At 47.6% G+C, this 21314-nt stretch overlaps 1 protein-coding gene across 4 annotated transcripts in view; it reads left to right on the forward strand.

The window, feature by feature from the left end:
- The window catches only part of KIAA1671 (KIAA1671 ortholog), a 247480-nt gene that overhangs the window by 64142 nt on the left and 162024 nt on the right, over window positions 1-21314 (forward strand). For 3 of the 4 annotated variants that reach the window (XM_030815991.1, XM_030815993.1, XM_030815994.1), the window contains exons 2-4: window positions 9252-9403; window positions 11565-13148; window positions 16286-16373. In XM_030815991.1, the coding sequence (XP_030671851.1) occupies window positions 11620-13148; window positions 16286-16373 (1617 nt within the window). In that variant the 5' untranslated portion in view covers window positions 9252-9403; window positions 11565-11619. The remainder of the gene's footprint in view (window positions 1-9251; window positions 9404-11564; window positions 13149-16285; window positions 16374-21314) is intronic. The other variant, XM_030815992.1, reaches the window with a different exon arrangement.

Below are 21314 nucleotides of genomic sequence, written 5' to 3' on the forward strand. Positions count from 1 at the left end.
AGAAAGTAGATTACTGGTTGCCAGGGGCTGGGGGAGAGGGGAATGGGGAGTGACTGCTAAGTGAGTATGGGATTTCCTTGGGGGTGATGAAAATGCTTTGGAACTACATAGGGGTGATGGTTGTGATGCACTATAGGCCAGCCCCAGAGTTGGGGCTTAGCCTGGGAGGGTTCTGGGTTCTTAGATTCACCCAGGAAGGAATTCAAGTGAGCTAGTGGTGTTAAACAGCAACTGTTATTGAAGCAGCAGCATACAGCAGCAGCAGAGGTGCTGCCCCTCGCAGAGCAGGATTGGCCTATAGGCCGTGTGCCCAGAGTAGCAGCGCAGAGGCAGTTCTGCAGTCATATTGATACCCACTTTTAATTATATGCAAATTAAGGGGATGGTTTATGCAGAACTTCATAGAAAACGGTGGTAACTTCTGGGTTGTCAGGTTGTTGCCCTAGAAAGGGGTGGTAACGGCTGGGTGCGGTGGCTCATGCCTGTAATCTCAGCAGTTTGGGAGGCCGAGGTGGGCGGATCACCTGATGTCAGGAGTTCAAGACCAGCCTGGCTAACATGGCAAAACCCTGTCTCTACTAAAAATACAAAAATTAGCTGGGCGTGGTGGCAGGTGCCTGTAGTCCCAGCTACCCAGGAGGCTGAGGCAGGATAATTGCTGGAACCCAGAAGGCAGAGGCTGCAGTGAGCTGAGATTGCGCCACTGCACTCCAGCCTGGGCGACAGAGCAAGACTCCATCTCAAACAAACAAAAAAGGGGGGTAACTTCTGGGTGTTGCCATGGCAATGGTAGACTGACATGGCACACTGGTGGGCAGGTCTTACAGGGAGGTACTTCTGCCCTGACCTGTTTTAGCTAGTCCTCAATTTGGTCTGGTGTCTGAGCCCTGCTTCCAGAGTTGAATCCCACCTCCTACGTCAGTTGCATGATATAAATGTACTAAATGCCGCTGCATTGTGAACTTGAAATGGTTGAAATAGTAAATTTTATCTTATGTGATTTTTACCCCAATTTTTTAAAAAGTAGGAGGATTGAATAATTTATTGCCCAAACCTAGACATCTTAGACAGTAAAATGGGCTTATCCCAGGTAAACCAGAAGGTGGGATCACCCTGACTAAAACCGTCTTGTTCTGGCTCCTAAGCCAGGGCTTCTTACTCCTGGATGCAACCTGGACTCAAGTTAACAAAAGTGTCTTCAGTGTAACAAGTGTTACATTCTGCCCCATCAGGGCACCTCCCATTTTTAGAAAGTTGAACTTCTCCACAGTCCTGCTTTCCCCTACAGAGGGTAAATGAATAGTGCTTGCACTCTAATAACCATGTTTATCCCATGCCTTTGGGCTTTTGCATATGCATTTCCTCTGCTGACGCCAACCTCCTCCTCCTCCTCTGCTTGGCTGACTTCTCTCAGTCTCAGTTGCGATATCTTCTCTTCCAGGAAAGCTCCCCTGACCACTGTTTCTTTGGGCTTGTATAACCCCCATGTCTGCCCCCATCAGGGCACCTCCCAAATTTCAGTGTTTCCCTTCCTCCTCCCCTACTAGAGTGTGTCGCCATTGTGATTAGGAACGTTCCCACCACATTCCCTGTCCAGGCATAGCCCAGCATAGACCATGAGGGCTTTTAATAGAGATTCGCCTGAAGGACATGGGCCCCACGAGCTGGGTCACATGGTAATTAGAGCGTAAGCATTTGGTTCCCGTTATGTTTGTTTTTTAGTTGTTTGTAGATTTTTGCTTTTTTTTATTGCAGTAAAACGTACATCACCTGAAATTTACCATTTTAACCATCTTTAAGTGTACAGTTTGGTGGTATTAAGTACATTCACATTGTTGTGTGACCATCATCACCATCCATCTCTAGAACTTTTTCATCTCATTTTGAAACTCCGTATCCGTTAAATAATAACTCCCCATTCCCCAGCCCTGGCAACCACCATTGTACTTTCTGTCTTTATGAATTTGCCTATTCTAAACACCTCATATAAATGAAATTATGCATACAGTATTTGTCCTTACATGTCTGCTTATTTCACTTAGCATAATGTCTTCAAGGGTCATCTGTACTGTAGCGTATTGTAGAATTTCCTTCCTTTTGAAAGCTGAATAATACTCCATTGTATAAGGATAGATTACATTTTGTTTATCCATCTATTGATGCATGTTTAATTGTTTACACCTTTTGGTTATTATGAATAATGCTGCTTCAAACATTGGTGTACAAATATCTGCCTTCAGTTTTAGGGGGGTACACTCTTAGGAGTAGAATTTCAAGATTCTGTGTTTAATTTTTTGAGGAACTCCCATGCTGATTTCCACAGTGGATGTGCCATTTTATATTCACAACACCAGCAAGGTATAAGGTTCCAAAGTCTTCACATCCTCTCCAATAGTTGTTTGTGCGTGTGTGTGTGTGTGTGTGTGTGTTTTAATTAAGTAATAGCCACTCTCATGGATGAGAAGTGCCTTTTACATTTGAACACCATAACAAGCAGTTGTTTTAGTTAAGCCCATGTGGATTTTGGTAGAAATCTGATAGGAAGGCAGGGTGGGATCCACAATTCCAGCCACCCATGGGCAAGTCACAGCACTCCTCTAGCCTCAGTTTACTCATCTGTAGAATGGAAGTTGTAATAGGACCTGCCTCTTTGGGTTGGTAAAGGGATGAAATGAAATAATCCTTGGAAAGCATTTAGTGAGTGTCTGGAGCATGTATGAGCTTAACAAACGATAGTTATTTTTATGCTTTGCTTCTGAAAGCGGGCAGGAGATAGTCTTAGCACCTCTACCTTTCAAATTGATGATGGAAAGACAGCTCAGAGGAAAACCTCTGGTATTGAGATGTAAAAAAAAAAAAATTGTTTGCACAAACAACATTCATGGACATAAAAGGAATTTAAAAATTTACCAACAAGTCCAACCCAGGTCTCCAACATGTTTTTGTTTTGTTTTTTTTTTCCATTTGTCCCTGTTCTCTTCCAGACCTCTGTCATTTGTATAAACAACCTTTGCTATTGTCATGGCCTTGAATACAAAAAAAATATATCCCTTCTGCTTCCCCTACCAATTATCCTAAGTGCTTCCACTTTCCTGTGCATACCCCCTTACCTTTGGCTGAGATATGTTCTTTCAGAGTTTGCCTATTATAGTTAAGGCAACCATCTTTTCTGATTCCAAACTCAAGACTTATGGTGTGATGGGATTTTTGTGCAGGCTGGGAATTGGAGGTCTGCTCTTCTTGCTGACAGGTTGCAGCTTTTGTGACATTTCACATGCTTATAAGTCCTGGGTTGTTTCAACTAGGTGTTATTGCCAGGAGTATGTTCTTGCTGTGTTTGGTTAGATAACACTGCAAAGGACATCTTTGTGCATATAACTTTTCTTTTGGATTACTTCCAGAGGATACATTTTTAGAAGTGGGATTACTGAGTTGAAAAGAAGTAAGTGTTTTGCCGGGGTGAGGGGAAAATATTTGATTTGGAGTCAGAAGACCTGGATTCCAACCCCACCTCTACCCCTCACTAGCAGTGGGAATTTGAACTGGCTGTTTCTGGACCATATTTTTTTTCTCATCTGTTAGAATGGTGGTAATTAATAATTTGAACAGCACAAGTTGTTGAGAAGATGAATGAGAGAAGGCACAAGATGCACAGTCATTTAGCATGGTGCCTGACTCTTGATGTGAGTCTCAAAAATGTTAGTTGAAAGTGAATATTGCCGAATTGTTTTTACAATTTACATTGTCGCTAGGACCAGGTAAGGAAATCCATTTTCCCACACTCATGTCTATATTGAATATTATTTTCTTCTCTTCAGGTGTTTTTTGCATACTGACTTTATGCCCCTTATGGTTCAGACTCCAGATATAGCCATGAACAGGACCCAGGACCCTTCTTGCTAGGAGCTCACAGTCTAGTGGAGGAAACAGAGGTAGTCACCAGGTATTCCTCAGTGCTGGGCGAGGGGGAAGCAGGAAGTGAGATATTGCAGCACAGAGGAGCACCTGAACAAGCCCCACTCATGGAGCATTAGAGAAGGCTTCCTGGAGGAGGTGGCATTGAGATTAGCTAGGCAGTGAGGTAAGGGCGGTGCAGAGGCATGAAGGCGAGAAAGTGTCCACTGTGTTTTGTGGCCTGTCTGGGGTTCATTGTGCTGAAGTACGTGAGTGTATGTGACAGACAGACAGATGGGGTGGTGTCAGTCATTATAATGAAGCTGGGGAGACGAAGAGGATCTGGATCCTGTAGGGCCTTGGGGAAGAAGTGTGGCCTTTATTCAGAAGGCATCAGAGAGACACGGGGGTGTTAAGCAGGGGAATGACATCCTGGCGCTTGCACGTTGGAGGCACCCCTGGCTACTGCTAGGTGAATGGATCGGAGGAGGCCACAGCTGAGGCAGGATCGTCAGTGAGGAGGCTGATTTTATTTTATTTTTAAGACAGGGTCTGGCTTTGTCACACAGGCCAGAGTGCTGTGATGTGATCTTGGCTCACTGCAACCTCAGCCTCCCAGGCTCAGATAATCCTCAGCCTCCTGAGTAGCTGGGACTACAGGAATGCACCACTACACCTGGCTAATTTTTGTATTTTTTAGTAAAGATGGGTTTTTGCCATGTTGCCCAGGCTGGTTTTGAACTCCTGGGCTCAAGTGATCCTCCCACCTCCGCCTCCCAAAGTGCTGGGATTATAGGCATGAGCCATTGCGCCTGGCCAGAGGCTGATTTTAAATGTCCCTTCTCAGTGAAATCTTCCCTGGCTAGCCTTTCTCACATTCCCTCTTTTTGTGTCACTTATGTAACATTCTGGAGCTTGTCCTTACCTTGTTTCTTTCTTTTTTTTTTTTTTGTCCTTTTTTTCATCTTCGTGAATGTCCATTCCATGGGAACAGGGTTTTCTGTTTTGTTCACTGCTGTGTCCCTAGCGCCTGGCCCAGAGCCTGGTACATAGATGCTTGATAATTGTGTATTGGAAGGAAGGAAGGAAGGAGCTAGGGCCACAGTCATGAGGACACAGACTAGAGGATGCACATACTCCAGTGATACTTGACATTTTGATTGGGGCCCTTTCTGGAGGACAGACCTCCTGTGCACAGCAGCCCTTCTCTGGGAGGACACCAGCGTGCACTTTGCCAATCTGTTCCTGGTTCTTTTTTATTTTTTTGGGGGGGGGACGGAATCTCACTCTGTTGCCCAGGCTGGAGTGCACTGGTGCGATCTCAGCTCCCTGCAAGCTCCACCTCCTGGGTTCACGCCATTCTCCTGCCTCAGCCTCCCGAGTAGCTGAGACTATAGGTGCCCGCCACCACGCCCAGCTAATTTTTTGTATTTTTAGTAGAGATGGGGTTTCACCATGGTCTCGATCTCCTGATCTCATGATCCGCTCGCCTCAGCCTCCCAAAGTGCTGGGATTACAGGCGTGAGTCACCGCGCCCAGCCCCGTTCCTGGCTCTTTGCATGGCTCACTGCACAGGATGGATTTGCAGATTTGGAGGCTAAGGTCACATTCCGGAAGATGCTGGAAGGTGTCAGGACCAGCCCACGCCCCTCACCAGATGGTGGCATTCCCAGGAAGTGGCAGCCAGAGACGACTGAGTAAATGACTGATAAGCTCTCAGATCGAATTTAAGGGTGTAATTATGAAAGATCTTCAACAGCTGTTAGAATGAATCAACACCTCTGAATCTGGGAGAAAAGCTGCCAAACTGTTTGGTTTTGAATGGAAGTGCTTTTCTTCCCTTCTCTCTTGTGAGGCTTCAAGCTCCATGGCTGTGTCCCCAGCACCAAGTACAAAACCTGGCGCTTGGGAGGGAGGCAGTGAGCTTTGGCGGAAGTAGGGTCACAAGGGTGGACAAATGAATGCTTTCGAATGACTCCTGTTGAATTTCAGCACCTGTTGCTCTTGGATGACTCCCTTCTCAGACAAATGATTTTTTTTCCTGCATGAAATAGCAGAAAATGGGAATCTTGCACGTTGCAAATTAAGCTTGGGGAGATCAAGCTTGTGGACTTGGCAGGTTCAGCAACAGTAGAGAAACACTCATTGCTAGCCCACTGCCTGGGGTCAGCCTGATGTCCCCTCTCTCATGGTCCTACCACAGCCTCCTGACCTTCCCAGATGGATGCCTTTGTTCTCCATCTGTTCACCGTGCTGCCCTCCATGATAATTTACATACATATGAAACTAGAGGTGGCTCAGACTTGGTTTCCCTTCTTTCTCTGGGGAGGTCTTGTTGACTTGGCTTTGGTCATAATGCTCAGCTAATACACTGTTTAGAAAAAGAGGCCGAGGCTGGGTGCGGTGGCTCACGCCTGTAATCCCAGCACTTTGGGAGGCCGAGACGGACAGATCACGAGGTTAGGAGATCCAGACCATCCTGGCTAACACGGTGAAACCCTGTCTCTACTAAAAATACAAAAAAAAAGTTAGCCAGGCGTGGTGCTGGGCCCCTGTAGTCCCAGCTACTTGGGAGGCTGCGGCAGGAGAATCACTTGAACCTGGGAGGCGGAGGTTGCAATGAGCTGAGGTCGTGCCATTGCACTCTAGCCTGGGTGACACACCGAGACTCTGTCTCTAAATAAATAAACAGCCAGATGTGGTGGTAGGTGCCTGTAATCCCAGCTTCACGGAGGTTAAGGCACGAGAATCACTTGAACATGGAAGGTGGAGTTTGCAGTGAGCCAAGATTGTGCCACTGGACTCCAGCCTGGGCGACAAAGTGAGACTCTGTCTAAAAAAAAATAAAAATAAAAATAAAAATAAATAAAAAATAGTGAACATGTCCACCCCAAGAATAAACAGCATCTAGCTTCTCCGTGAGTGGGCTTCAGAAATGTTTTCGAAGAGGCTAACATCTCTTAAATCAAGTGTAACATAAGTGATAACATTTAAAAGAAGAATTTAAAGCATACATTTAAATTGGTTTCCTTGTATTTTACAGCAGGGTAAATGAAAACCCGAGAATCATAGGTTTCTAGGTTTGGCTAGGACTTTAAAATATTACGGAGCCATCTACTATGGTGGTTTAAAAACTCCTTTTACTAGGCCGGGTGCGGTGGCTCAATCCCAGCACTTTGGAAGGCCAAGGCGGGCGGATCACAAAGTCAGGATTTCAAGACCAGCCTGGCCAACATAGTGAAACCCCATCTCTAACAAAAATATAAAAATCAGCCGGGTGTGGTGGCATGCACCTGTAGTCCCAGCTACTCAGGAGGCTGAGGCGGGAGAATTGCTCGAACCTGGGAGGCAGAGGTTGCAGTGAGCCGAGATCATGCCATTGCACTCCAGCCTGGGTGACAGAGTGAAACTCCGTTTCAAAAAAAAATCCCAAAAAACTCCTTTTACTTTTCTTTGTTCATTGATTTATTAATTCATTCATTGACTCATTTGTGCAACTGTGTTTAGCAGATACCAGACATCTGCTAGGCATTTGCAGTGGTAATTTGAGAGCCAGTTCAAGATATAAAGCAGATGACGGTCACAGAGGCACTGTTTGGTGTAGAGGAGCGTGGACCAAGGGACTGAATTTATCTTGTTCTCCTTTTCCTTCCATGCAGTATAGTCATTGAGGTGGGTTCAAGGTTCCCAAAATGGGGTGACATTTGTGTACTATTGATCCTAATTCAGCAAACGGTTGCTCTTGGTGACTCTTTTCCCAGGAAAATCCATGCAGAGAAGCATTCATTCCACATTTGGGCAGGTGAGTTGGCGTGACAGTGTGAGGTTAATGTGGATGTAGCAGGTACCTGCCCTTGGGGTGGAGCTCCTCTGTGTGGCCCAGTGAAACTGATAGAGGTCTCTGGGTGAGGGTTGGTGGATTGAGCCTCTAGCTTGTGAAACTGATAGGGGTCCCTGGGTGAGGATTGGTGGATTGAGCCTCTGGCTGAGCACGTCACAGCTTTTTGGTTCTGTCATTCAGTAGCCACAGCCACAGCTAGAGTAACTCATGTTATGTCCCAGATTGCTTAGAGTCATTTGGCATGAGACTCATGGTACCTGGACTTACTTAGCATCTTAGAGAGTGGGCAGCAGGGGCAGAAGAATATTTCTTCATTCATTTACTTATTAACTCAGCAATGACTTATTTCTCTATTCAATAATCATGTATCTGGTGCTTTTATGTGCCAGGCTGCTGTGCTAGCCACTAGGGATTTGGGGTGTCCTCTGGTGCGGCTTATCATTGAATGGGAGAGGCTGATGTGAAGGATGATGTCGTATTAAATGTAACAGTGCAGCTATGCTAAGTCCTGCCAAGCCTCTGAGTGTATGTGGTGCTCTGAACAGGTAGGAGGGGTTGTACCGGGTTGAAGGGAGACAGAGATGTGTGAACTGTGGTCTGTGTCTGTGTGTGAGCAAGATGGTTGTCCCAGAGAGCAGGCATAGCATGTGCAAAGGCCCTGAGGAGGCATTTGGAGGGCTTCAAAGAGGTGCGATGTCCAAATACTGCTGATGAGCAGAAGCAGCTACCAAGTGAGTCAGCACCTTGAATGCTCAGTAGCTACCTCCTCTAAGTCAAGTCAGTTATGCAGGACCACCAGTTCCAATTCTTCTTTTTTTTTTTTTTTTTTTTTTTGAGATGGAGTCTCGCTCTGTCACCCAGGCTAGAGTGCAGTGGCGCAATCTCGGCTTACTGCAAGCTCCGCCTCCCGGGTTCACGCCATTCTCCTGCCTCAGCCTCTCCGAGTAGCTGGGACTACAGGCGCCCGCCACTACTCCCGGCTAATTTTTTTGTATTTTTAGTAGAGACGGGGTTTCACCTTGGTCTCGATCTCCTGACCTCGTGATCCGCCCTCCTTGGCCTCCCAAAGTGCTGGGATTACAAGCGTGAGCCACCGTGCCCGGCCCACCAGTTCCAATTCTAGGCAATCAATCCTATTTGCCCCCACATCCCACATTTAAAAAGTGACATTTGTTACCCAGTTGTAATTGCTTGTGTGTGTATGTGTGTTTCTTACAGAAGACTGTGAGTTGCATGGTTGCAGGGGATGTTTCATGCTCATCTTTGTACACACCGTAGGTGCTCAATAAATGTATCAGAGAACAGGGAAGATTTTTATTGAGCACGTACTGTGGGCTCAGCACTATTTATGCACACGTACATATAAGGCTACAAAATCGAAAAGCCAAAAGGAGCATACGTTTTACAAGCTGGAGTAGATGCCAGCGGATGCATTTGGAGCTTGAAAGCTTTTGTGCCGTCTGTTCCCCTACTGCCAGAACTCCGGAACTGAGGCTGTCATCCTGTGTCTCCTTAGACCTGCTGAAACTCAGCCTGCTGGGACGGGTCTGCTTTCCCCCTTCTTGTTTCTGCCATGGAAGCGTGTGGACAGCCCCATTCATGATGACATGTGACACTACTGGCTTTCCCCGGCAGTCACACCCCCTGACCCAGGGCCTGCCAGCTTGGGTAAGTGGGGCCCATGCTTGACCCAAGCTTGAGGGCTGGAGTGTCCAGGGGTGTGGAGAGTGCCTGTGAGTTCTGCCAGAGAATTTTCTCTCTGTCCTTTGAATCCTGTCATTGTTCCGTGTCTCATGTCCTGGCTATTACATATGTATCCCCAATCAGGGATTCCAGAGGTCACAGGGGCTGGCCCTAAAGGCCAATGGCCCTGATTTTCTGGGTGGGATTCTGGAGCCTTAGAACTCTGGTTGGGATCTTTGTGTATGGAAATTCTCCAATTCTCAGATTCTTCATATCTGACCCTCCATTCTACCTCTAACCGTGTCTAGACAGTGTTCTCCAGTTTGGGGAGATGGAATCTGTTAGCACCATTGAGCATGTAAGGAAAGGAAAATATCAAAATCTGTCTGCCTTTCTTTCCTGGAGGCTGCTGAGTGAGTCAGAGCCGGGGGAGCAGTGTGGGGCCCCAAGGAAGGGAAGTGGAGAGGCTTGTGTTTAACTAAAATACCTTCTACTTTTTTAGTCCATCTAGGTGGGGGCTGGCTGGGGGCAGTTTCACAGGGAAGAAAACACTGGCATGAAGAGATCCCGGGTGATCGAGAACAGCAACTTACCTGGCACTTTTTAAGACCAGAAAGGAATAAAAAATAATTTTAAAAAAGACAGAGCTGAGGCCGGGTGTGGTGGCTCACGCCTGTAATCCCAGCACTTTGGGAGGCTGAGGCGGGTGGATCACGAGGTCAGGAGATCGAGACCATCCTGGTTAACACGGTGAAACCCCGTCTCTACTAAAAATACAAAAAAATTAGCCAGGCGTGGTGGCGGGCGCCTGTAGTCCCAGCTACTCGGGAAGCTGAGGCAGGAGAATGGCTTGAACCTGGGAGGCAGAAGTTGCTATGAGCCAAGATCGCGCCATTGCACTCCAGCCTGGGCAGCAAGAGTGAAACTTGGTCTCAAAAAAAAAAAAAAGAGCTAAGTGGGTGGTGGACTTGAGGTTAGGTTTCAGCTGGATGATTGTAGGCAAGTCTGGCGACCTCTCTGGGCCCTTTCCCTTCATCTCCATGAGGGAGAAAATGATCATTCCTTCTTGCCTTTTGGAGTTGCTAGAGGATTAATGAGAGAGGAGGTCCCCTGCTTTGAGAAAACAGATCTCATAGCAGGGTGAACAAGAGGCTTATGCCCCAAACTACTACAAAATGGGGTCTCCTAATTGTACCCACTAAATAGGGTTGTGAGGAGGATGAGATGTATGAAACGCAAGAAGCATGTGGCATAGCTTGAGATCTCACTCATGGGAAGCCCTCACTGTTGGACATTTCTCTTTCTATTAAGAATATGAAGGCAGTCAGCATAAAATGCGTGTTCAACAGAAAAGAACCACAAAGCAAACAAATAACGAAAGCAGGTTGAGTGAGAAAAATGAGAATGGCTTCTTTTTATGGCATCTGGAAGGGTGGGGGAGGGGAAAGAAAAGGGACTAAGGGATGATTGGGTGGGGTTGGTGCCTAGGGCATGGGTTCCAAGGTCACTAACCAGCTTTGTGCTCCCAGGCACTCCCGAGCTGCATTGCTGTGTGACCTGCAGCAGGTTACTTGCCTTCTCTGTGCTAGGTGCTTGGCACATACTTGTGATTAGGATCACCTAGGATGTGGGCAGGCTCTGCAATGGGAAAACAGGGTAACAGGAGTGAGGGAATGCGAGGACACTCCCACTGAGGCCTATTTAGGGAGGAGCATGTGTGGTGTGAATTTGGTGTCAAACATGGTTTTAAATCCTACTTCGCCTCTTGCTTCCTGGGTGACTCCAGGCCAGTTACTTGGCCTCTCTGAGCTGGTTTCCTTATCTGTGTAGCAGAGATCACTGCTTTTTGCCATAAGTGCTGGCCTCTAGATTAGCTGTCAGGGGAAAGTCCTCCAGTGAGTGTTGATGCCTTTTCTACACCCTTGGAGCTGGAACGAACTTCACGGTTGGGCGTTTAGTCCACTCCCCTCGTCCAGAGCTCAGAGACGGGGAGAGGCAGGCCCAAGCCTGCCCGGTGAGGTCAGCAGAGGGCTGTCATATGGAATCTGGGGCTCAGGACTCTGTCCCATTTCTCTAAACCATTCCGCTTCAACCCAGACACTGACCGTTTTCCAAATTTACTTTTTTGTTTGTTTTGTTTGTTTAGCAATTGCTTCTCCATTCTTGATGTTCCTAATCCCCATGAATCCACAACCATAACCATGGCCACGCGGGTCGAGGTGGGCTCCATAACGCCCTTGACGGCCGTGCCAGGCCTGGGTGAGATTGGCAAGGAGGAGACCCTGACGAGGACCTACTTCCTCCAGGCTGGCGAGGCCTCTGGGGCTCCCCCAGCCCGGATCTTGGAAGCGAAGAGCCCGCTGCGGAGCCCGGCCCGCTTACTCCCTCTGCCAAGGCTCGCCCCCAAACCCTTCTCGAAGGAGCAGGATGTGAAATCTCCTGTGCCGTCTCTGCGGCCCAGTTCAACTGGACCTTCTCCCTCTGGGGGGCTCTCTGAGGAGCCAGCAGCAAAGGATCTGGACAACAGGATGCCCAGCTTGGTGGGGCAGGAGGTGGGCAGTGGGGAGGGCCCGAGGACGAGCTCGCCCCTCTTCAACAAGGCTGTGTTCCTGCGGCCCAGCTCCAACACCATGATTCTCTTCGAAACCACCAAAAGCGGCCCCGCTCTGGGGAAGGCGGTCAGTGAGGGAGCTGAGGAGGCCAAGCCAGGTGTGTCCAGCTCCCGGCCTGAGGTGGCTGCCAAGCCCACCCTGCCCACCCGAAAGCCTGCGGGGACCCTTCCCCGGTCAGCTCCCCTGTCTCAGGACACAAAGCCACCTGTACCCCAAGAGGAGGCAGGCCAAGGCCATCCTCCCTCAAAGGCCGGCAGTGTGGAGGACACGGCACACCCTGTTGTGGAGCCCAGGCCTCGCCTGAAGAGAAGGCCCGTGTCTGCCATTTTCACGGAGTCCATTCAGCCTCAGAAGCCAGGCCCTGGCGCAGCGGCCACAGTGGGCAAAGTGCCACCCGCCCCTCCCGAGAAGACGTGGGTGAGGAAGCCCAGGCCCTTGTCCATGGACCTCACGGCCCGGTTTGAGAACAAAGAGGCCTTACTGAGGAAGGTGGCCGATGAAGGAAGTGGAGCCACAGCAGGGGACATGGCTGGGCTAGAGAGGCCCAGAGCAGCGTCCAAGCTGGACAGGGAGTGTTTGGTCAAGGCGGAGGCTCCTCTTCATGATCCTGATTTGGACTTCCTGGAGGTGGCCAAGAAAATCCGTGAACGGAAGGAGAAGATGCTTTCGAAGCCGGAGACGGGCAGCCTCAGAGCCCTGGGGGGCTCAGCCGGGATCACCCCCAGCAATGACCAGAGTCCCTGGGAAGAAAAGGCCAAGCTGGACCCAGAGCCAGAGAAGGCTGCTGAGTCCCCCTCACCCAGGCTGGGAAGGGGCCTAGAACTTGCTGAGGTTAAGAGCAGAGTGGCGGATGGAGAGGCCCCGGCAGGAGAGTGGGCCTCTAGGAGGAGTGTTAGGAAGTGCATCAGCCTGCTTCGGGAGGACAGCGCCTTGGCAGTGGGGTCTGAATCCCCCCTGGCCACCCCTGCATCCCCATCAGTGGCACCAGAGCCGGAGAAAGGGGTTGTGAGCGTCCAGGAACGGATCAGAGGCTGGACTGCCGAGAGCTCCGAGGCTAAGCCCGAGGTCAGGAGGAGGACGTTCCAGGCTCGGCCGCTGTCGGCGGATTTGACCAAATTGTAAGTAGGCACATCCCACACCCCTCCCTCAGCTGCCCACCCACAGACCTGAGGAAAAGGGAACCAGGCTCCATGCTGGGCACCTGTCACCCCCCTCAGTTTACCCATAGCCCAAGAGGAGGTAGTGGCAGGGTCCATTTCTCAGATGAGGAAGGTGAGGTGCAGAGAGGCAGTGCAGCTCCCTTCTGGGTACGGCCAGCCGGGGGGCCCGGAGCCCAATTTTCATGGCTTTTCTCAGCTGCAGATGTACTGTGTGATTGAAGTAGGCGGTATGTGCCCATTTCACGGAGGCAGGGCAGAAGGGTGAAATACTGTGAGGAGCTGGGAGCTGGATGGCATTCCAGCTCAGCCTGTCTCCATAGCTAAGCCTTTCTTCCCTGAAGTCAGAGAGAGAACACTTAAGATTGGGCCTAAACCTCTGTGAGTGGCCCAAAAAATAAACTCAGAGGAATCAAGGTAACTTGGGCTAGTCAGTTGGTTAACACTGATATTCTAAGTCATTTGGTTAATAATCATATTCTAAGTCAGTTCGTTAATACTGATACTCTTAAGTCAGTTGGTTAATAATGATACTCTAAGTCAGTTGGTTAATAATGCTATTCTTAGTCAGTTGGTTAATACCGATGTTCTAAATCAGTTGGTTAATACTGATGTTCTAAGTCAGCTGGTTAATACCAATGTTCTAAGTCAGGTGGTTAATAATGATGTTCTAAGTCACTTGGTTAATGATGATGTTCTGGGCCGAGTGTGGTAGCTCACGCCTGTAATCCCAGCACTTTGGGAGGCCGAGGCGGGTGGATCACGAGGTCAGGAGTTCGAGACCAACCTGGCCAACATGGTAAAACTCTGTCTCTATTAAAAATACAAAAATTAGCCAGGCATGGTGGCGGGCGCCTGTAGTCCCAGCTACTCAGGAGGCTGAGGCAGGAGAATCGCTTGAACCTGGGAGGCAGAGGTTGCAGTGAGCCGAGATCACACCACTCCACTCCAGCCTGGACAGCAGAGCAAGACTCTGTCTCAAAAAAAAAAAAAAAAAACAAAAAAGATATTCTAAGTCAGTTGGTTAATACTGATGTTCTAAATCAGTTGGTTAATACTGATGTTCTAAGTTAGTTAATAATGATATTCTAAGTCAGATGGCTAATAATGATATTCCAAGTCAGTTGGTTAATAATGATATTCTAGGCCGGGCACAGTGGCTCATGCTTGTAATCCCAGCACTTTGGGAGGCCGAGGCGGGCGGATCATGAGGTCAGGAGATCGAGATTACGGTGAAACCCCGTCTCTACTAAAAATACAAAAAAATTAGCTGGGCGTGGTGGCGGGCGCCTGTAGTCCCAGCTACTCGGAGAGGCTGAGGCAGGAGAATGGCGTGAACCCCGGAGGACGGAGCCTGCAGTGAGCCAAGATCGCGCCACTGCACTCCAGCCTGGGTGACAGAGCGAGACTCCGTCTCAAAAAAAAAAAAATGATATGCTAAACTTGGCCCACCTCCGACATCTCTTCTTTGTTTTCCCACAAGTGGCCACAACAGAGAGATGCCACTGGGCATGATCGACTGGCTCTTAATGGCATGCATGCCACTGACATACTTTGTCCAGGGTGGAGCTTGCAAAGGCAGGATCTCTGGGCAGACTGCCCTCCCGGCCCTGGGAACCAGGACAGCCAGCCAAGCCAAAGCTAGACCACTGGCCCTCAGTGCTTTAGAATAATTGGAAAAAATACCAGTGCCTGGGCCCCAACCCCTAGAGATTCCGATTCACTTGTTCTGGGGAGGGTCTTCTATTTTGGTAGTTTTTATTTTTTATTTTTATTTATTTATTTTTGTCACCCAGGCTGGAGTGCAGTGTCGCAGTCTTGGCCCACTGCAACCTCCACCACCGGGGTTCAAGTGATTCTCCTGCCTCAGCCTCCTGAGTAGCTGGGATTACAGGTGTGCACCACCATACCCAGCTAATTTTTGTTTTTTTGTTTTTTTGTTTTTTTGAGATGGAGTCTTGCTCTGGCGTCAGCCACCACGCCCGGCTAATTTTTTGTATTTTTAGTAGAGATGGGGTTTCACCGTGTTAGTCAGGATGGTCTTGATCTCCTGACCTCGTGATCCACCCACCTCGGCCTCCCAAAGTGCTGGGATTACAGGCGTGAGCCACTGCGCCCGGCTCATATTTTGGTAGTTTTTAAAAGCTTCCAAGTCGATCTTACGTGCAGCCAGGCCTGACAACCCCTGAATTAAGATATCAGAGAAGGACACCTATGCCAGGGTCCTAATATGCCTCCTCTCACTATGTTATCGAAGAGCCTTGGAGAGGCCGTGTGATTATCCCCATCTGACAGATGGGGAAACTGAGGCCCTGAGTTTAGACAGTCAGCCTCACATATCCCAGGAGGCAGACCCTGGGTTGCTGAGTGTGGGTTAAGTTTAAGTGGTTTGATTTCTCTCCCTTTGCTTTTCTTCAAAGTCCCCAGCTTTGAACTAAACACGTGCTACATCTTCAGGTATTTACACCAGAGAGCTCTCCAGAGATGGAAAGATTCTAGCTCTACACCCTCTTCCCTTTTTAAGGTGGGGAAAACGAGGCCCAGAGAGGGCCCTGGTGATCCAGAGAGGCAGAGACAGACCTGGGCTCCCACACATTCCTTGACAGCCCACTACCCTTCAGTCTGGGGGCTGCTCTGAGGTGGGGCTGCTGTTTTACCTGGCATTGCTAACAACAGCCATTCATTATCCCTTCTGGGGCATCTTTACTCTCCCCTAAACGCCCTCACATAGCTATTAGGGCCTTGAGTAGCCTCTTATCTGCCCCATAAAAGGGATGGGGAGGTGTTAATTATCCCTGTTTTATAGATGAAGAAACAGAGGCTCAGATGAGGTCACAAGCCTAAACCAAGCCTCCCCAGTTGAAGAGGCAGTAGAGCTGGGACTAGCACCTGGGTGTCTTCCCCCAGCCTGGGGCTCCTTCCACCCCGGTAATGCTGTGTTTGAGGTAGGCTCTCCCCACTGGGCAGTTCTCCTTTCAGTAAGTGGAAAGGAAATGTCCTTTCTGAAGGTTACTTGGCCTGGCCTCCTAAGCCGGTGTGTGGGCTGGGGGGAATAACAGCTTCCAGCTCCATAAAGGTAACTCAGATCTCTGTACCAGGTTTTCAAGTTCAGCTTCAAGCAACGAAGTCAAATATGATAAGAGTGCTGAGCTGAGTGGCGAGTTTCCTAAGGAACGGAGAGAAAAGGTAAGGAGTGGCTGTGTAGCACGTCTCTCATTAACCAGCGGGCAGTTATGGCTGCCGGAGAAAGAGCCTCCATGATCTTCTAGGCCCTGGGAAGACTCAGAAACGTGTTATGCACATGATAAAACATTTTTTCTTCTAATGTTGGGACTTTGAAGTCCCTTTTGGCATGAAGAGTTGTGATTCCCTACTCCCAGGTGTTAAATGCTGTTTACAAATGTTATCAGGCATTTTTTTTCTTCACAAAGAGGCAGAGGGGCATGGCTTTCTTATATAGGAGTGCCTGCTTTATTAAAATACTAAAATTTAGGTTTAAGATGTTAATAGAAACTCCTTCAAGGTCCTTCATAATGGTTCTTATTGCCTTCTCCCTACTTACCACCTAGCCACAGAAGGAAGAAGTACGTGGCTGGGCACAGTGGCTCACGTTTGTAATCCCAGCCCTTTGGGAGGCTGAGATGGAGGGAGGATTGCTTGAGCCCACGAGTTTGAGACCAGCCTGGGCAACACAGTGAGACTCTTATCTCTAAAAGAAAAAAAAATTTTTTTTTAATTAGCCAGATGTGGTTGTGCATGCCTCTAGTTCTAGTTAAGGCTGAGGCAGGAGGATTACTTGAGCTCAGGACTTTGAGGCTGCAGTGAGCCATGATCATGCCACTGCACTCTAGTCTGGGCGACAGAGTGAGACTTGTCTCTAAAAGAATAAAAATATAAATTAAAACAAAAAGAAGTAGGTTACCAGCAATTAAATTGCTTGAAAAGTATTTTTATTTCATCTTTTTAATAAGAGAAAACTCATAAAATTATCTCCTAGCTAAAACCGGTTTGTGGTTGATGCTTTCTGCAGAGTCTTAGTTGTTTTTTTTGGTTGGTTTGTTTTCGTTTTTTTTTTGTTTTTTTTTGTTTTTTTTTTTTTTTTTGACGGAGACTCCCTCTGTCGCTCAGGCTGGAGTGCAGTGATGTGATCTCGGCTCACTGCAAGCTCCGCCTCCCGGGTTCATGCCATTCTCCTGCCTCAGCCTCCCGAGTAGCTGGGACTACAGGCACCCACCACTATGCTCGGCTAATTTCTTTTGTATTTTTAGTAGAGATGTGGTTTCACCATGTTAGCCAAGATGGTCTCGATCTCCTGACTTCATGATCTGCCCACTTCGGCCTCCCAAACTGCTGGGATTACAGGTGTGAGCCACTGCGCCCGGCCCAGTTTTTTTAAAAACAGCTTTAATTGAGATACAATTGACATACAGGAAAGAGCACAGATTTAACACATTCAACTTGGTGAGTTCCCTACATGTGTACACTTGTGGAACCACCATCACAGTCAGAATAGCGAACATCTCCATCACATGCAAAAGGTGCCTCATGCCACTTTGTTGTTTTTCTTTGGAAACAGTTTTGCTTGTCACCCAGGCTAGAGTGCAGTGGCGCGATCTTGGCTCACGGCAACATCCGCCTCCCAGGTTCAAGTGATTCTCCTGCCTCAGCCTCCCGAGTAGCTGTTATTACAGGCACCCACTACCATGCCTGGCTAATTTTTGTATTTTTAATAGAGACGGGGTTTCGCTATGTTGGCCAGGCTGGTCTTGAACACCTGACCTCAAGTGATCCACCCACCTCGGCCTCCCAAAGTGCTGGGATTACAAGTGTGAGCCACCACACCTGGCCGCCATGTTGTAATCTCTCCCTTCCCCTGCTCTTCCCAGCCCATCACAGGTCTGCTTTCTGTCCGTGTAGATTAGTTTGCATTTTCTAGACTTTAATATAAATGGAAGCAGTCCTCCTTTTTTTTTTTTTTTTTTTTTGCTCTTGCTTCTTCACTCAGTAAGTATGTTGAGATTATTCATGGTGTAGCATGTATCAGTAGTTCATTCCTTTCTGTTGCTGACTAGTATTCTGTTTGTGTAAGTAGATCACAGTTTGTTTATCCATTCACCTTTTGATGGACAATTGGGTTGTTACCAGTTTGGGGCAATTACCAGTGAAGCTGCTGTGAACATTTGTGGACAAGGCTTTGTAAGAGCTTCTATTTCTTTTCTTTTCTTTTTCTTTTTAAATTTTTTAATGTATTACTATTTTTTATTATTTTTTATTTTTGAGATGGAGTCTCGCTCTGTTGCCCAGGCTGGAGTGCACTGGCGCGATCTTGGCTCACTGCAAGCTCCGCCTCCCAGGGCCACGCCATTCTCCTGCCTCAGCCTCCTGAGTAGCTGGGACTACAGATGCCCACCACCACGCCCGGCTAATATTTTTGTATTTTTGGTAGAGACGGGGTTTCACCGTGTTAGCTAGGATGGTCCTGATCTTCTGACCTCGTGATATGCCTGCCTCGGCCCCCCAAAGTGCTGGGATTACAGGCATAAGCCACTGAGCCTGGCCTTTTTTTTTTTTTTTTTAAATTTTTGAGACAGAGTCTCATTCTGTTGCCTGGGATAGTACAGTCACATGATCTCAGCCCATGGCAACCTCTGCCTCCTGGGTTCAAGTAATTCTCCTGCCTCAGCCTCCTGAGTAGCTGGGGACTACAGGCACGTGCCTCTATGCCTACTTATTTTTTTTTTTTATTTTTAGTAGAGATGGGGTTTCACCATGTTGGCCAGGCCAGTCTTGAACTCCTGACCTCAGGTGATTTGCCTGTCTTGGCCTCCCAAAGTGCTGGGATTATAGGTGTGAGCCACCGCGTCCGGCCAGGACTTCTATTTTCTTTTCTCTTGGGTAAACATCTAGGAGTAGAATGGCTGGATCATATGGTAGATGCATGTTTTATGTTTTAAGAAACTTCCGTGGAGTTTTAAAAATAATACCAGCACTTGGTTTCAAGCTTGTACCCATCTCAGTAAATCACCAACAAAAGTGGGCTGGCTTTGAATGGCAATACCCACCACCACTCTTGGAGGCGGTGGTTTGCCCTGCAAGTTTTATTGTTGCATTTTCTGAATCATTTCTTTGAAAATGGTTAGGAGTGATACAATTTAAGTAATTAAAGCTCCTTATATTTGTATTAAAATGCTGTAGTGGCAGCAGCAGCAAGGGCAAAAAGGCTGTGTGTGGCGAGAGTGGCAAAATGTTGATTGTCATTAAATTGGGGGGATGGGTTGGGCAAGTTCATTATTTTCTCTGTAATTTTGTGTATGTTTAAAACTTTAAAGAAAGGAATAGTTAAGAAATAAACCCTTGCTTTACATGTGATGAGATTTTATCTCTATAAGTAGACTTTATGTGTGTGTGTATGTGGGTGTGTTTATTGTAGTAAAATACACATAACAGACTGGACGTGGTGGCTCATGCCTATAATCCCAGAACTTTAGGAGGCCAAGGTGGGAAGATTGCCTGAGGCCAGGAGTTTGAGGCTGCAGTGAGCTCTGATTACGCCACTGCACTCCAACCCGGGCAACAGAGCAAGATGCTGTCTTTATTTTATTTATTTATTTATTTATTTAGAGATGGAGTTTCGCTCTTGTTGCCCAGGATGGAGTGCAATGGCACGATCTCGGCTCACTGCAACCTCTGCCTCCTGGGTTCAAGCGATTCTCCTGCCTCAGCCTCCTGAGTAGCTGGGATTACAGGCATGCGCCACCACGCCCGGCTAATTTTGTATTTTTAGTAGAGACAGGGTTTCTCCATGTTGGTCTGGCTGGTCTCGAACTCCCGACCTCAGGTGATCCACCCGCCTCAGCCTCCCAAAGTGCTGGGATTACAGGCATGAGCCACCGTGCCTGGCTGAAATCCTGCCTTTAAAAAGAAAAAAAGTACACATAACATAAAATATACCATTTTAACTATTTTTAAAGAAAAATGATGAATTTGTGAAATTTACAAAATTTCAAAAATTCAGTCTTTCTAATATATATCTATAAATAATACAAAGAGAGTTCTGAAAGGCTGTTCAAGGATCATAACCCATTGGTAATAGCTGTTATCCAGGAAGGGGGACTGGTATTTGAACAAGGGAACAAAAATGATTTGAACTTTGGCCGGGTGTGGCAGCTCACACCTGTAATCCCAGTACTTTGGGAGGCCAAGGCGGGCAGTTCACCTGAGGTCCGGGGTTTGAGACCAGCCTGACCAACATGGAGAAACCCCGTCTCTACTAAAAATACAAAAAAAATTAGCCAGGCCTGATGGCACATGCCTGTAATCCCAGCTACTCGGGAGGCTGGGGCAGGAGAATCACTTGAATCTGGGAGGCAGAGATTGCGGTGAGCCGAGATCGCCCCATTGCATTCCAGCCTGGGTGACAAGAGCGAAGCTCCATCTCAAAAAAAAAAAAAAAAAAAAGATTTAAACTTTGTATTGTTTGGATTCCTTTACAATCAGAATGGATTCATATATTGTTTATGTGAAATTTACATATTAAAATAGAAACAGTCCAAGTGCGGTGGCTTGTGTTTGTAATCCCAACACTTTAGGAGGCTGAGGCAGGTGGATCACTTGAAGTCAGCAGTTCAAGACCAGCCTGGCCAACATGGTGAAACGCCATCACTACTAAAAACACAAAAACTGGCTGGGTGTGGTGGCGCATGCCTGCACTCTCAGCTACTCGGGAGGCTGAGGCAGAAAAATCACTTGAATCCGGAAGGCAGAGGTTGCAGTGAGCCGAGATTGTGCCATTGCACTCCAGCCTGGGCAAAAGAGCAACCTCCATCACAAAAAAATATATGTATGTGTATATATGTGTGTATATATGTATGTATATATGTATATGTGTATATATGTGTGTATGTATGTATATATGTATATATATGTGTATATATCTGTGTGTGTGTATATATATTTAAACAAAGGTTTACAGTCAGTGTTTTTAGAGCACTTCAATGGCATTCCATCATCTACAGTAGGGGTTAGCAAACTGTGCCCCTGCCCTTATCATAACCACTTTAAAGTGCATAACTGAGTGGCATTAAGGACGTTTTCAGTGTTACGCAAGCATCACCACTATCTAGTTCC

Source organism: Nomascus leucogenys, chromosome 7b (assembly GCF_006542625.1).
Source record: "Nomascus leucogenys isolate Asia chromosome 7b, Asia_NLE_v1, whole genome shotgun sequence".
Lineage (NCBI taxonomy): Eukaryota > Metazoa > Chordata > Mammalia > Primates > Hylobatidae > Nomascus > Nomascus leucogenys.